The sequence below is a fragment of the Vespula pensylvanica genome, chromosome 2 (assembly GCF_014466175.1).
Source record: "Vespula pensylvanica isolate Volc-1 chromosome 2, ASM1446617v1, whole genome shotgun sequence".
Classification (NCBI taxonomy): Eukaryota; Metazoa; Arthropoda; class Insecta; order Hymenoptera; family Vespidae; genus Vespula; species Vespula pensylvanica.
The window spans coordinates 7022488-7040419 of NC_057686.1; the positions used below are offsets into that span (position 1 = coordinate 7022488).

Genomic DNA, 17932 nt, shown 5'->3' on the forward strand with positions numbered 1-17932 from the left:
TGAGAGAGAGAGAGAGAGAGAGAGAGAGAAAAAAATGAAATCTTCTCACTTGAAAGTGTAATGAAGGATTTCTTTAATGAGCTGCATGGAAGCGTGAAATAAAATTTAATAATATAAACGGATCTTTCCAATAGAATCGATTCAAAGATCTCGTTAATTCGCTAACGTTATTGGATATAATATTTACCCTATGATTCGAACAGATTCGTATTTTTAATAAAAAAAAAAAACTCGTTGATCGTTTTATTGAGAAATATTTGAAATAAAAGTGATATGTTTGTTGGGTGATAGAAGTGCGATAAGTCGACCTGTGATAACGAGTGTTACATAAAATTGTAATCCTTAACTCGTATTCATAAAATGCATATACACATACATACATATACATATATAATATATGATCAAGATAAGAGATACAATACTTGCAACGTTTATTCTGTCTTTTTCTTTTTTTTTTTTTTCTTTTTGTTCTTTTTTTCTTCTGAGAGCGAAATCACATATAATTTACAAAAAAGGAACTCGATGCGACCAATTGCTCTTACATTATATCTTGCAATAAATTCTACATACATTCATGATCATCTCTATGGACTATACGCAATGTTAATCTTCGAAGGACAGATTCTTTTTTTCATGCGTGTACACACACAGATATATGTATATATATTTATATTTGTAGATAAATATATATACATATATATATATACATATATATATATATATATATATATATATATATATTAATTCTTAACTCATATACTGGCGCGGATAAATCTAGATTCTAAATTCTACGTACGCAATAATATTTCCAAATATAATCTCGAGTTTTGACTCAGTCGAAGAGGCAAATGTCTTTTATTATATATATATATATATATATATATATATATATATATATATATATATGTATATCTTGGCGTTAAAAATGATAAAGATAAAGATATTATCTTTGGGAAGGATACGGAGTAGAAGGCAGTGTACTATTTACATAAACGGTCGACGGAATCTAGGATCCAATTTTTAATAAGTTGCTTCGTCCTTGTTCTTTTTTAGCGCCAGTCTTTTTCCTTTTTTTTTTTTATAAATAAACAAATAATTACTAAATATACATACAGAGAATTAAGATTAATAGGGTATACCATTCGAATAACGGAATAATCGTGTACACGTAGGCTTAATGTTATGTGCTTGTTATTTGTTTTTTTTTTTTTTTCATTTTTTTTCCTTTTTTTCTTTTATTGCCGTTGTAACACTGTTGCTTTTGTTCTAATTAAGATATTTTGTTTCCTTGGTAATCCGTAACAGGATAAGAAGATCGAGAATCTAAAAACCATCTATAAAACGTCGCGACGTGTGTCTACGATTAAACATTATTATTTACAACGAACGTTCAGCGTATTTTTAAGGGTACATATAATATAACATACGATGACCGATTAAAAATCTTTCTTCGTTAATCGTTCATAATCAATCGCAAATTTTTTTTTTATGACGATTCGTACGTGAATTATATCCATAAAATGACATCTATATTATACAGAATAAACTTATCATATTAGTCCTCTGCTATATGTCGAACATGTCGAAAAATTAATACCTTCGAAATGCGTGCCTTTTAAAATTTATTTATAAAAAAGAAAAGGAAGAAAAAGAAAAAATAAATTACTTTCAGACATGTTCGTCGAGTCGTCGTATACCAAAAGATATCTCGAATCGATTGTTATCACGATCTCGAGGCAGTGGTGAAGAATGATCGAGAGAAAGATATATATGGAAACAATCGAAAGTTGTTTCGAAGATCGTTGGACAATCGCCGTCATCTTTGAAAATTTTTCTTTAAGTCCATGATCGGTAAAGGACTTTGTATATTTTGGGACAAGGAATTAGTTAATATCCAGAGAAATATGATTTATAACTAAATATACATGGCACGTTGATCGACCGTATAATAGGCCGAAATTCAAGGTCACACATATATATATATATATGTAATAATATATATATATATATATATATATATATATATATACATACATATATTATATTAAGGAGAATTATATTGTTTCGTCGCGAAAATGCATCGCGCAAACACTAGTCAATGACAATATAAGTTAAGTATAATCAATGGCAGTTTGGCCATTCGTTACTTTACATCTTTCCGTTGTTTATCGTTTTAACTTTCAGATTGAACGTTCTGATGTTTGATAGTTCGAGTACCGAAACCTTTAAACAACTTTCTCTACTCCTATCATTCGACATTTTCTTTCTTTTCTTTCCTTTCCATTATCTTTTTTTTTTTTCTTATTACAATCATACGTTTTTAAGATAGTACTCGATATGTCTATTAAATATGTATAATAAAGAGAGCCATAAATCTCATTGAAATAATTTCTCAAAAAAAGAAAAAAGAAAAAAAAAGAAACAAAAAGAAATTGTCGTATATAATATCCTATATACACACATATTATTTTGGACGATTTGAGTACTTGCTTAAGATAAGACCGAGACTTTTGGCAGGCGATATGCGTTTGGATTACTCGAAGATCCTCTTTAGTGATCGAGTTGTTAATATCGGTATCTATTTTATCGACTTTCGAGTAACCAAATACTGGGACACATTCGATTAAGTTTTTTTACTCGCAAAAGAATCCCTAAGTTCCTAATCGGAGTAAGGTGACTTTAGCGAGGGAACACGTTGTTTTATCTATATAAAAATCGTCAAAAGAAAGATTTAAAAAAAAAAAATAAAAGTAGAAAGAGAGAGCGTCTCTCAGTTTCCAGACCTCGACGATCGAACGAGATCCAACAAGCAAACGATTCAATCATTCGTTTGGAAGGATCGATCGTAGGGTTTATAGGCAATACTATTCAAAAGCCATAACCCAATCGATTGGCGAGGCCGGCGACGGATCAGAGATTCTCGTTATCCTCATCGTCCTCACCACCGTGACTCTCATCGCTATCTTGCCGGTCTACTGCAACGAAAATGGCTACGAAACCTTTGAACGATATCGTGTCGTCCGTTCGAAATCGTACGAGAAGTGCCTCGCTCGTCGATACATAATCAGTTTTATTCTGAAACAAAGCCATCAGCTGTTAGTCCAAATATGGTTTCTCATATTAATTAAAACTAATTAAAACTAATTAAAAGTAATGAAATTAAGAAACTATGGTTTAACTAAAACTAATTAAAACTAATGGAAATGAAAGAAAGTATGTATATATGTATATATATATATATATATATACCAAGTTTCCACAGAGTCGACCAAAGGATGGATTGGATGCATCCAAACCGGAGAATATCTCAACGAAATCGTAACCACATTCGCTTTGATACTCCAATTGGAAGGAGAAGAAAGACAGGTGAACGTTCTTGCCGATTGGTGCTTCGATAGTCCAATCACAATCGGTCCCATGATCGTAATTACTATATCCGTATCTGACGTGCGAGTACAGGTGTTTTACCTTATCCGTCGCCATCAAGTATCCTCCGCAGGCTAAAAGAAAAAGAATGACTTGAATGAAAAAAACGAACGTCGAAGAAGAAACTACTTGGATAATGACTGTTAACCTACCAGTACTGTGTATAGCTTGGAAACCTTTTCTTTGGACGGAGGCATCGCTCTTGAAGATCATGTACATCTGATTACCAGTCGCTGAAATCGGATGAGGCTCCTTAGTACCACAAAAGCGACCTAACGTGTGACTTTCTGGTGAATCCCCATCGTAAATGGCAATGTGATCGTAAGCACATTCTTGATGGGATTCCATCTCAAATACTTTGAATACCTACGAGAATATAAAGATCCATTTAAATGTAAGCCCCCGAAATTCGTTGAACATATATAGTTATCTTTTCGTGATCTGTGTCCCTTGAAAGTCATAAAAATGTAGACCGACCAGTTTGATACGATGTCCCGGCTTGGTAGTGAAGTGCCAAACACAGTCCTTCCGGCCAGGATAATACTCAGGAAAATTGGGCGACGTAATGGTGCCTACGGGCGCCGTAATCTCGTACTTGCAGCCACCCTCTTTACAATCGTGGCCATTTTCATGAAGTGTAAAGCCATTGTGGCAGGAACACTGATAGGAGCCTATCGTATTCTTACACTCGTGCTGACAACCACCATTGTTATTCGCGCACTCATCCATGTCGGTGAAAAAGACTGCGGCGAAGCCTGTCTTCTGCACACTGAAAAAGTTTACGAGCAATAAAAGTTTTGGTATATTGGAAAAAATGATACATGAAATCTATTCGTCGATCGTCCAACCTGTTATCTGATGTGAATACGATCCTCATAGAGTTGCCTTCCGACGTGATCATTGGTGGTAACCTAACACCACAGAAAATGCCATGTTTCCTCAGAATATCGTCACCGAGTTTACTAGCTATTTCGAGAGAATCATATTCGCATTCTTGTTGATAGGCATTGTTGCCTTCGAGATCGAAATGAGTGAAATTTAAAGTGATACGATATTGCGGTGGTGCTATAATCTCCCAAATACAATTTTTGTTTCCTGGATAAGTCTCCGGGAAAGATGGACTCGTGATCGTGCCATTACTATCGTCAAAAATACCACCGCATGCATCTGAAAGGTTTCAATATATTGGTTTAATCTCAACAGAAAAATTATGTAGATCAATAGCGGACTCACCTTCGCAATGTTTCCCATCAGAATGCAATTCGTATCCGATTTTACAAGAGCACTCGAATCCACCAAGAGTATTTATACAATCATGTTCGCATCCATGATTGGTCAACTCGCACTCATCGAATTCTAATAAAAAAAAAAAAATAAAAAAAAAATGACTTTTTGAACACTTAACAAACAGATTATTTTATTAACTATCGATGATATCGATGAAAACATACCTTTCATGAAAGTTGCCGAGAATCCAGCTTTTTGTACGGATCCATCGCTAACGAATTTAACAAGCAATTTATTCCCGGTAGATTTGATGTCAGGTGGTATTTTATAGCCACAATAAACTCCGATCAAAGGGGAATCGGCATTGTGACCATCGCGTACTTCGACATAGTCATAGACGCAATTGTCGTGATTTTCGATCTCGAACGATTGAAATTTCAGAGCGACCTGATAATCCTGCGGCACGGAGAGTCTCCAAACGCATTCTTTACTAGACTGATATTCTTCAGGATAATTAGGTGACTCCAAATGACCAACGCCATCCAATTCGACATCACCACCACAGACAGCTTCGTAACTCGCCGTAAAACCACGATGTCCGCTTTGACGTTCGGAAGTAACGTAAGTTACGAGCATACGACTTCCGGTAGATACCACTGGCTCATGGATCTTGCCACTCCCGCAAAAACGACCTACCAATCGCATAAACGTTCGTATTTTCGAGATCAAAGGGAAACTTTTCATGGATTATACACTTTGTTACCTCGACGAATGAAGCCGCGATATAGCACTTTAATTACAGTTAATGACGAGACACAGAGAAAACTTTAATTTCCATTAGGAAATTGAATTCCATGGGCTAATTGATACGAGTCAGTGAAATTGGCAGGTTATTGGAATCGAATCGCGATGCGAAAAGCAATTTATATTTCTTGTATATTACCATATGCTTTTTGTCAAACGATTAACGATTAATTTCAAACGATCAGATGAGAAAATTATACCTACCTAGTACATGACTTTTGTACCAATAACCATCACGAATTTCGAGATAATCGCTACGGCAATAATCGCTCTTAAAGATGTCCAAGGACGTGATGTTCAGAACGATTCTTTCTCCATGAGTAGCAGTGATCCTCCACTCGCATCGTTCTCCATCAATTGCTGGAGAACTGTTAGGGTGAGTTGGTGAACCAAAGCTACCGCTGTTTTCTTGGAAAGTCCTACCACATTCTAGTCGATTGATAAAAAAGAAAGAATCCTTATTAACATCCTCCCATTGTGTGATTTCTTTGAACGATCAGTTCCAAGTATTCTTACTGTAGCATTTGTAAAGAAGATTCGTTTGAGCGATGTCACCCTCGCTCAGTCGTATCCTTTGGCCGATCTCAGGTCGTTTCTTTCCGTGATTCTCTATAGGTAAAATCGTGTCCAAATAAATGCCCTTGGAGAATGTATTCTTGGCGTAATGCATGATGGAATCGTAATCGTATGGCAGACCCAACGAGTTCACTTCTTCATCAGTCAGTTTATTAAAGTTATATTCCTGACCTGAAAATGATTAATAGCCATTGTTTCCAGAATGTTTACATTGAATATGCGGTTCATATTTTGATCAGGTAAAATCGAACGAATATTAACTCAAACATGGAGATAAAGATCTCATACGTTTATACGCTAAACCAATATCTATCTCTGAAATAATAACAACGATGGTTCGATCAAACTTATACAGTAACATTTAACCTACCACCACCGTGACATTAATCGAGGGACGATCGGTGCGTTATCCAACTTGCGAGCAAATATTACAATACTCCCTACCATTCTAGCTTCTACGTTGTTAAGGATTACCGAGATTTGCCATGTGCCTTGCCACAAATTGGCCCATTTATCTACCGCGCAAAGTCATTTGCCACGAAGGCAAACTCGATCCCATTGTTAGTGATCCCTTCTCTCCACTTCAGCTCTCGGGACATCTTTCCTCGCTTAAACGTTGCTCCAGTCACGTACGATGTACATCTACGCTTGGATAAATCCGGTTGCACGTTCACCAAACATGGTGCGTTTAGCTATTTGAATGTCCCGTCAATGAGTATGAGGAGAATATCGAGAAATTCGAACGTAGCCCGAAGTAACGATTTTCCAAATGTCTCGATGATGAATTATGTGCGTATGTCTATATATATATATATATATATATATATATATATATATATATATATATATATATATATATGCATTTTTAAAATGTATCGTCATCGTTAATTTTAGTTCACTAGACTGTGAAAAGTGAGTATAATTCTTTCTACGACGGCCGGACGAAATAGCTATTACGGAGAAATTGGAAAAAATGGAACACGCTCAGCCTAATCTGATCCGATCGAAATTAAATTTCACACCTTTCTCTCTCTCTCTCTCTCTCTCTCTCTCTCTCTTTCTCTTTCAAGCTTTGACCTCTTCTTCCGTTTAGAATCAGGACGAGCCGATGGACCCCATCGTATAATTGCGATACGCTACGAGCGCTTTTGCAAATAATCGTGTTAATTAGACAGGACGCTCTATCGGCTTTGCACGAAATTGAAAGCTCGCCCTCTGGAAGGTTCCACTTACTCACCGCTCATGATGTTGTCGCGAATGATTTGTACGTGTCGATCTCGATCCGGTCTAGTGTGTTCGTGCCAGAAGCCAACGACGTGGCCCAGTTCATGAACGACTATACCGAACTTGTCACAGTTTTTTCCGATACTGATTGCTTGCGGTCCGTTACCTCTTTTTCCAACGAAGGAACAGCATCTAGAAATGGCGTAAAGGAGAAACACAAAGATATAAGTCAGAGGAATGTATTATCGGAAATAGATTTGCACGTATAACTAATGTTTTCTATCGGTTTATAATCAAATCTTATTATACGTGTATAAATATGTGAGAATGCACCATCCGGACTGTATAAAATATAATGTTTAATACTTGCATATTTTTTACAACCATTTCAGACTATTTTTCATCATTTTTTATTTTAAAATGCATCTCATTCTTGGAATTAAATTTATGCGTTCAGACAAAAAATCGCAAATTTTTTAAATTACTCTTGTATTTTGAATGATACTTTCAAAATGTTTTGTTTGCTTTTTAATCGACATTTCGAATCGAACTATTTATTATTTTATTCAATGATTTTATTACTTTATATAAATCTGATGATATATGTGAATACGTGAGAATGTTAAATACGAAAGTACCTAAATAAAACGTGCCAATATTTTATTTTATATGAAAACGTCTCTTCTTAATCGTTTTTTCAACTTAATATTTTATTGAAATATTCGTCATTTTATCAAATAATCTTACCACTGTATATACACTACTGTATATACATGAGAACATAAACTACGAGAAATAAAAAATAAAGCATAACTATAACTTGTCTCTATTCTATTTTAAATAAAAATATCTTTCTTTTAATCGTTAAACCTAACATTTCATTTAAGTATTCATTATTCTATCGAATGATTTTAATCCTGTAAGTTAATCTCAGAATATGTATGAGCACGTGAGAATGGAAAATCTGAACATGATACATAATATAGAAAATACATTCATATTTTCTATGTGTCGTAAGTATTTTAAATAAAAATATCTCTCTTTCTCTTTTTCCCTTTCTTTTCCTTTTTTTTCTATAATTTCTAAACGTAAGCCATTTTATTGAAAGATATTTATTAACTTATAAAATGATTTTACGATTGTTAAATAAAACGAGATAAAGATGGAAGGAACTCACCCACAGGGTCTCTCCGTGAAAAGAATATAATTAGGATGTTCTCGTGGTACTCTTTCGACGAACTTGACGCAAGTAAAGTTTTCCCAATGTCTCATGGCTTGCTTGAAAAGTGCTTTGTGAGCTCCGGAAAAGTTACCATCGATTTCGTAAGGTATAACACCATGATCCCAAACACGTTCCTTTCTCGCAGTCGCGGCTCTACGATTTCTTGTTGGAAAATCGTGGACTAGAGATTTGGTGCCACGCTCGTTGTTCGCGAGATATTTCGGTTTGTGGTCCATGTCGTAAAACTCGATGGACCGTAGTCGTCTATCGTGGAGCGAGACGATCTCGTCCGAGACATCGTTCGCCGTATCCTGGGGCAAAGGGACAACCAACCGTCGGTGATTTCGTCGTCGAGACCCTCTGGAAAATGACGAGGATATTGGTCGGTTATTTCAGACGAAAGAATCGCAAATTTATGACGGCCTTGATCGTTACCAGTTTTATCTATTGCACTTTTATCATTCCTGTTAACTTCTTCCTCTTATCGATTGTTTTACGAAAGAAAAAAATAATAAATTAAACATCAATGGTGTTACCAGGTCAACTAAATTCGATTATTTTTAATTAGCAAGAATTTTCTTGCTTGATTATTATGAACATGGTCTAAGTCATATTACATACATACATACATACGTATATACATATATATATATATGTGTGTTTTTTTAATTTATAATTTAAATTATTTATACATATACATATACATATGTATACACCATAAAATATATACATTTATACACATATTAAATTATACATTAAAAAAATAAATATATAGGTATATTGTTAGAATGTAGATCACCCAGTTAATTCTCACCAGTACAATCGTTTAATTAAACGAGTAACAAATTAGTACGTAAATTGTAAACGCACCTGTGAGAAATTTATATTTCATTCTACATAGCACATTCTCTGTTCAAGGCGGATTTACTTGCCTTTCCTGTTCCTTCTGTTTCTTCGACGACCAAGAAGGAAGTCGTGAATCTAATCGGAGAAAGTTCTCGAGCTAGAAAATAATACTTAGGAAAATGAAAGGAAAATGAAGGTGGTTGTAATCGAAAGGGGAATTTGATTAAATGTTTGAATCGTGAAATACGAAATTAATGTTTCTGTAAAATGTCGAGTCTCTCACAAAAGAGATGAAAGAAAGAAGGAAAGAAAACAAAAATATGATACGATGTTTCTTTTTCTCAGCATCCTGCAAAAAGATTTTTTTTTTCTTCTTGGAAAAGCTTGCAACAAAACGAGACTTAATGCACGAATCGAACGTGTCGTGGCTCCGTGGTTTTTTATGATGCTCCGACGAGTCTTAGGGGTAGGGATGAAAGAGGAAATGAAATTGCTATCGCGGCAAATGCGCTTTTCATAGCTCTACCGGCGAATAAATTCGAAAAGAAGATAGGCGGAGAAACGAGTCGAAAAGACCCAGTCAGTGTCGATGTACATTCGAGAGATACAAATAAAAAAGTAAGCGCGGGGGTTGAAAGAAAAATTATCAAGCAACTATCATTTTCCCATTTCTCTTTTTTCTTCTTTTTGATTATTCTCTTCTAGGTGATTATTGCTGTCCTAGATTCAATGAAGCCTGCATTTCACTCCATCCTTCGTTCTTTTTTTTTTTTAATGTAATTAATTTTCTTTCATAGAAATACTTAAAGCGTCTCTCTCTCTACCTATCAATCTATCTATTATATATATATATATATATATATATATATATAAATATATATATATATTTATGTATATTCTTTTAACTTCACGAAAAACAAAATTTATGATTATATATTTATTTTTGAAAGAAATGATTTAGATCTAAGATATATTGCAGTATTATCACAAGCAATAGAAATATTAAAAATATTTCAAATTAGATCAAATATCTTTATGCAGTTATTAACAAAATTATTATATACAATAAATTTCTCAATAAATATTCAACAAAGCAACTTTAAATTCGTAAGGATTACATCTGGATTGGAAACAAAAAATTTTAGGTAAAATTATATATTGAATAAATAAGATAAACATTTAACTATATCCTTAGATTAATTCGTTCAATTTATCGCGAACACAAATACGGAAGAAAAATGTAGAAAAAAGAAGAAAATGAGAAAAAAGAGAGAGAAAAAGAAAGAGAAAGAAAGAAAGAAAGGAAGGATGTAAAAAAAAAAAAAGAATACGCGGAAAGAAATAAAAAATAGAGGATAATCGTGCTGGTGGTGGTTGAAGGCAAGGGGTGGGTGGTCGACACTTTGAAAAATAATTCTCTCCCCTCGCGTAAACATTGGACTAAAGTGCGTAGCTCTCGCGCGTACGGCGGCAGCAGTAGCAGCAGTGCCAGTGCCTATCCCTCGTTTATTAGTACTAATTACCGCGTGAGCGTAATTCTCTCGCAGCCACCCCGTCCGATAGCAAAACGAGAGAGCGAGAGAGAGACAGAGAAAGACAGAAAAAGAGAGAGAGAGAAAGAGAGAGAGAGAGAGAAAGGAAGGAAAAGGGAGGTTCACTCTCTCTCTCTCTCTTTCTCTCTCTTTCTCTTTCTTCTCTCTCTCTCTCTCTCTTTCAACCCCTCTGGGTCTCCTCGAGCGACAGTGCGCCGGCAGTCAGCCTGCGAGTTTCTGAATCGGTACGGCATTACAATTAATTAACGAGCTGCACTCTCATGAGTTTCGTTAAGGGAGCGTTCACAACGTCGTCTTAAATAAGAACGTTAACCGATACAAGAAACTCTTAGTGAATATCTTCGTAAACATCTTAAATGATTTTTATCGGTATTATTTTTTATCGTTATTGTTTTTCTTTTTTTCTCTATATTCTTCTTTGTTATTTATAAATACAACAACTGCGACGATTTCATCGACGGATTGATTCATAAATACGTGATATTATAAGTAATGAATTCGTTGTAATTAACGAATGAATTTTTTATGAATTTTTTGTTTTCAACCTTTCGTAATTTTTTTCTTCTTTTTTGGTTTTGTATTTATTTTATTTTATTTTATTTTATTTCTTTCATTTTTGACGGCGAGCTTACTTCGTTTTTGTTGAAAGAAAATGGTTTCATCGCGTTCGCGTATCCGTGTGGATGATCTCGCGGATTAGAACAAAAGAAAAAGAAAAAAGGAAGAAGAACGGAAAACAAAAAGTACAAAAAGGAAAGCTCGACGCTTCTAGTTGGTACGATTTACGCGCGAAAAAATGCGTGAGAAAAGGAGAATCTTTTTTCTCTTTTTTCTTTTTTGTCCCCAGCCACGTGGGCAAGGGAAACGCGTGAAGAGAACGCTTGCGTTGCTCCAATTTTTTTTTCCTCTTTTCTTTTTTCTTTCTACTTTTCTTCGCGTGATCGTCATACATACATACATACATACATACATACATACGTGCGAGAAGCAGCACGATAAGAGCAAAAAAGGAAAAAAAGAAAGCAACAAGAAAAGAGGAAAAAGAGAGAGGAAAAAGAATTGAAAAATCTATCATTGACGAGAAAAAAAAAGAAAAAAAAAAAAGAATAAAAAGAAAAAAAAAACAGAAAAAAGGATCAACAACAAAAAAAGAAGTAATCGGAATAACGTAGAATCGTTTGCAAGGCGACAATAAACGGAACGATTATTCCCGACGATTAATAACTCCCGATATTCCGTCGTTCGTGTTCCGTTTTCGCGCGGGATGTTTAAATCGTAGGAGATATAGCGCTATCGTCAAACAATGAATCTGTAAATAGGAATATCGGATCTCTCGCGTAGCCTTGCTGCTGACAGCATCGCCTGACTCGATGTATAATATAGGTATATGAATGTACATAGATATGTATGTACGTATAACTTGGGTGAGATGAATAGCGAATATTTCAGGAACGTCGACATTGGTAACAGAAAGAGAGATAGAGAGAGAGAGAGAAAGAGAGAAAAAGAGAGAGAAGGGGGAGATATATAGTGCGAACTGGTTGTCCATTAAATGTATTTTTTTTTTAATTTCTTTTTTTATTAGAACAATGGAACGTTACGGTGTAGCGTGGCAAACAATGGAGTAATATTCTAACGAGAATCAACGAGGCATTGTGGTAATTGGAATCGTGCCAATGTCCTCGGTAGTACTATTCCTTCTCAATGGGAGAATTGAATTTTTTAACATTTTCATGTATAATTGTACTTGAGGATGGGATAAAGCAAATCGAAATGAATATTGAATTTTTATAGAATTTCTAAAGCCTATGAGAAAGGCTTTATAGACCTATCGTACGCATATGTAGATACATATGTATGGATCTATCTATGTACGCGATAGGATACATACGTGTCGATCGATCGTAAGAGAATGTAAATTTTAAAACAGTCCTTCATCAATCGTTTCGATTTTCTCTACGAAAAATGAGAAAGAAAAATTCATCTCTAGTCAGCAGATTTTTTGAGCAAAAAAAGAACTGACAAAGACCGATGACGTTGGTTGCTTGTTTTCTATTTCCTTTTTCTACGACTGGCCGATATCAAAAATCGAACGAAAGGAATATGTAGATAGAAGTACGATGAGTTACGAAGGCCTATCCATGGCTGAATGGAACATGCTATTCGCTGAATACGGAATTTCTTTCGGTGATCTCGATAAATCACTCGCCTTTCGGTCTCTTGCACTTTTCTCTTTCTCTACTTCGAAAGACGGGGAGTTAAATAAAGAAAGAGATCCAGAGAACGAAAAGAAAAATAGAGAGAGAGAGAGAGAGGGAGAGAGAGAGAGAGAGAGAGAGAGAGAAACTAAGGAAGGGTGTAAAAGTAGAAGTAGGAAAGATACAGAAATCGATAGGATGAAGTTACCTCGGTAGTACGAACACCTTTGTCGACGAGTCTTCTCACCCTTGACACTCTTGAAAGAGAGAAAGAGAAAAAGAGAGAGAGAGAGAGAGAGAGAGACAAAGAAAGAAAGAGAAAGATAGAAAGAATGAGTAACGCTTAAACCCCGATGAGATTGTTCCCCTGGTAAGATTAATGTGACTTAGTCTGTACTTTAATTCGATACCTCGAACCGGCCGGCGGCACTTTCGAGACGGACCTTGAGAGATGACCTTGCCTAAGAAGGGTCTTGCCGTCGACAGCTGGAACTCACTCGATGAAGGGAGAACGCGTTTTCTTCGCTCCCAATCCCTCCCCTAACCCTTTAAACGTGTGAAACTTCCTTGCCGATTACTCGACAAGATTTATAATCATGTTGGAGTACGAGAAAGCTCAGGAAGACAAATTATACTCGATAATTTGAAATACCTCTTTCTTTAGATAGAAGATGGATCATTCGATCTATCATCGATTAGTATTTGTATAAGTAATCGAGTTCCCATAATTGAAGAAATATATAAGAAATGAGAGAATAAACAAAAATTCTTTCAGTATGCGAAAAAGAAGTTAATTCTTGACGATTTTTCTCCTCTTTGTGTCTTTTTCTTTTTCTTCTTCTTTTCTTTATTCTCTTTATCCCAATAATTCTTCTCTATTCCCTTCGTATCGTCTTTCGTAATTATTCGATAATCCTCCAGCTGATCCTAATGATAGTAAGCATCGTATAACTTTCGCGCTCGTTACCGCAATTTCGTTATCTCACGATTTATCAACGACAAAAGGGAGAGTCGGTAGCCTGACAGTCTGATCCTCTTCGGAATTCTCTTCGGGAGCTTCATTGGAGAATCACTACGTGATCGTGTTTCACGGGGTTGGATACAGGCCGTAAACAGGCGCTTTCGTGAACCCGTCGACGATGAACACGTACAGAGGAGAAACCCACATAAATGCGTCTACCTACTACGAGAGAGATACGTTACGTCTATCCACTCGTATCCCTTTTGGGTTTCCACCTCTCTCTTCCTCTCTCTCTCTCTCTCTCTCTCTCTCTCTCTCTCTCTCTCACTCTCTCTTCCTCCATCTCTTTCTCTATCTCTTTCTTTCCATTATTTGTTGGGGGTTGATGGTCCAGGAACACCTATGCAACTTCTCGTTTTGTATACACATAGACACGTGTATACATACATACGTACATACATACGTGCATAGATACCATATATCTTGTCATTCTCATCGATAGGTGTAATATTATATGAATTATTGTAAAAAATAGAGAGTGAGCCGATAATAAGAATTCTTCTTTCATCTAGTGGATGAAACGCGAGTCAATGGCCGTGTCAAAAGCGGAGAAAGAGGAACCGAGCAGGTGTTCGACGTTAAATCCAGTCGGCGAGAAACATAGAGAGCTACTATGAGAGAGGGAGAGAGAAAGTGTGTGTGTGAGAGAGAGAGAGAGAGAGAGAGAGAGAAAGAGAGAGAGTAGTAGTAGTAGTAGTAGTAGGTATAGGATCGACGTACCTGATCGGGGGTGGAGCGTTGCCGATGCTGACAGGTTATTGGCAGTTCGAGGGCTGAAAATGCTCGGACGGCAGTATCGGACCCCATTTTCCAGCTTTACGATGACGGCCATTGTTATTGGCATCGCCGGTTGGCTCTACCACCGGGAAGACGGGTGGTAAGAGGAAGAGGGTGGATTGGAAGAGGGTGACTGAGCAAGTATATATACATTTATAGTGTGTATATATATATATATATATATGTATGTATGTACTTTGTTCACGTGTGTATGCGTATCTGTGTCTACGAGAACGAACGTGCCACGAGTGTAGTCACGTGCTCGATTTAATCGTTCCCACTGGAATTGGGTTAGGTACGCCAAAAAATTAACGACAAATCCGTTCTCTGCACTCCCTTACCCTCTCTTTCTTTCTCTTTCTCTCTTTTTTTCTGTCCCTCTCTATATCTTTCTTTCTTTCAATCTTTCTACCTAATATCTTTGAAAAAAGCACTTCGAGTAGGCTCTTCGTCGTTCGACTTTTACCGATCGTTCGAACGTATATATATATAAAAAAAGAGAACAAAAAAAAAAGCACAAGGACAATAGCTCTGCGTGTGACAGGATATACTCGAACAAAAAAGAAAATTTGTTGCTGACGTAAACTAGAAATTAATGATCCGCATCCTTGGCTTGACGTAATTAGGATCCGTGGCTTCTCCGATTGCAAGAGACGTACGGAGTTGGAGGCTGAGTGCGGTTAACTTTGATAATTCGGTAAAATCTATTACGTCTCGCGTCTAATGGACTTAACTTCTGACACGAGAGTCACCCTAGTAGTTTCCTCCGTGGACTCACGATGAACGCGTATCTTCGACATAACTTTGACAAACTCTCCAGTCAGCTATCAGCCACGGATCTCTCTTTCTCTTTCTCTCTCTCTCTCTCTCTCTTCCTTCTGGATATTTTCGTCATGTTGAAGTTCGAAACTTGTTGGAGCAGTTTGCGTCAGAAAGTGTTGAGTTATTTTTTCGCTTAAGTTTTTTCTTGACTCTTTCTTTTTTTCCTTTTATCTTTTTTTTCTCTTCTTCTTTTTTATACAACAACACGAACTGTTCCAAACACGTTTATTATCTTTCTGAGGTTCTCGAGTCGAAGATAAATTAATCATATTGAAAAATATTCATTTTAATATACTTAGCAACAGTAAACATACCTTCTACGATGATGACGACGATGACGTTGTTTCGATCTATCCTGTGTCGTTGATTCTGGCCTGATCGTAGAAGTATAGCCTCCTATTTCTTCGATGTTCCCTTCTTGAGCGTTTCTAGTCTTTGTTGTTGTTGACCCAATCGAAGAATCTATGTCATCGGGTAGTTTCAGAGTGGTTTGCTTGATCCTACCTTCTCCGATATTTGAAGTTTCGGTCATCGTCAGATAATTCTGTCGATGAGCCGAGTGTCTCTTTTTCGCTGGGAGAGTCGTAGATTCTAATCTGGACGAAATAAATATGTTCAATTGATGTTTATGACGAAAAAATATATTATCTTTTACCTTATCTCAACACCCTCTTCCTTTATTTCAGGATTAGTATCCTCGTTCCTAACGTTGAAGCTAAATTCATCCTCGAATTCGCCACCCATGCTGTACTGATTGCGATCCACCATGATCGGCTCAGGTTTCCCTTGAGGGACCACGCTCTCTTCTTCTTCACGATGGGCCTCATTGTTTGTATCGTGCTCGTTTTTGAACTGTAGTATCTCTGTGGAGAACGTATCATTTGATATTATCTTTTATTGATTCGGATATAATTAAAGTATATGAGAAAAATTGATTGCCTACCGGTAAGACCTTCCTCCTCGACTTGAAGACCTTCCTTTAAAACTTCCTCTCTATATTTTTCCAATTCCTCGAGGTACGACTTATTCAACTTTTGTTGTCGCCATTCTGTTTCGTACTTGATGTTGGGCAGTGCTATGTCACCGAGAAATCCACCTGGAATCAAAGGTTATTTGTTTTTTTTTTTTTTTTTTTTTAATTCATCTTGGGATATTATCGGATTGATCAGAAATTTCTTGTACGACTTTAATATTGAGTCATTCACAAAATTTTTAGCTATAGTTCATAGAATTTTCATACTCTCATTTATATTCATTGATATTCCTATATAGATATATTTGACACACACACACACACACTTGTATTCAAAGTTTTTGAAACAGAGGTCAGATACCAGCGAAGGATTAATTTTAAAAGTTATCTCGAATTTCTAAAAAGAAAATAGGAAGGGATCTCGATCATGCGTGTATCTCATTCGTATACGGTCGAAAGCCTCCGTCGAATCTCCTGAAAAGTCGATCGCCTTTCCGAGACGGCGTTCCCGCAGGGATTGAACGTAGTATGGACCTATTATCGGTTACCATAAATCATCGAACGTGTTATCGGTCGAAAGAGAGTTTGCTCTGATCGTGGTTGTTGCGAACGACGTAAACAGCATCTCGGCCAGACTTTGCTATCTTCCACCGTGGCAGGAGAGAAAAACGGTACTCTGTTGGAGTCACGCGGATATAGTACGCCCAAGTGAGATAGATATAGAAAGAAAGCTAACTATGCAAATTCGATTTCGAATCTCGAAAACGAATAAGGAAATAACAAAAAACTTTTCTTCCCTTTTGATTGATACTATTCTTTTCGATATTTATAGATCTCCATTTCAAATTTCCCGCGTTATATCTCGCACGAGGAAAAGAAGACAACTTTTGCATACGAGTTAAGCGCATAAGCTTCTTCCACCGATAACTTTTTAACGTGTCAAAGGTCTGACTAAACGTAACTCAAGTTCGGATTAAAGGTACGAACCTGAGCAGCTCTTTTTCGATTGTTAAAGAAGATCTCGTTATACGATCGAGGTAGTTCGTTAGTTTGAAGATCGCGATAAAAAGAGGGCGAGAAGGCCAGCCAGGTTTTATCGAATTCCGTATCGACATCCCCCATTGGGATCTCGCAATAGTGGTTGTCTGGATGGGTGGTGGTCGAACGGGTGCTTCAAGAGAAGCCGTAATTAGATCGTTGGAAATGGAGAGGAATGAAAGAGAGAGAGAGAGAGAGAGAGAGAGAGAGAGAGAGAGAGAGAGA

At 36.4% G+C, this 17932-nt stretch overlaps 1 protein-coding gene across 1 annotated transcript in view; it reads right to left on the reverse strand.

The window, feature by feature from the left end:
- Window positions 1-88: 88 nt before the first annotated feature.
- Window positions 89-17932, reverse strand: part of LOC122627045 (bone morphogenetic protein 1) — a 41042-nt gene continuing 23198 nt past the window's right edge. The window contains exons 2-15 of the mRNA XM_043807800.1: window positions 16640-16792; window positions 16352-16559; window positions 16011-16292; window positions 8435-8839; window positions 7271-7449; window positions 5974-6204; window positions 5662-5886; window positions 4878-5345; window positions 4660-4782; window positions 4275-4593; window positions 3904-4195; window positions 3579-3792; window positions 3250-3500; window positions 89-3075 (exon numbers count right to left, since the gene is read on the reverse strand). Of these exons, the coding sequence (XP_043663735.1) occupies window positions 2911-3075; window positions 3250-3500; window positions 3579-3792; window positions 3904-4195; window positions 4275-4593; window positions 4660-4782; window positions 4878-5345; window positions 5662-5886; window positions 5974-6204; window positions 7271-7449; window positions 8435-8839; window positions 16011-16292; window positions 16352-16559; window positions 16640-16792 (3515 nt within the window). The 3' untranslated portion in view covers window positions 89-2910. The remainder of the gene's footprint in view (window positions 3076-3249; window positions 3501-3578; window positions 3793-3903; window positions 4196-4274; window positions 4594-4659; window positions 4783-4877; window positions 5346-5661; window positions 5887-5973; window positions 6205-7270; window positions 7450-8434; window positions 8840-16010; window positions 16293-16351; window positions 16560-16639; window positions 16793-17932) is intronic.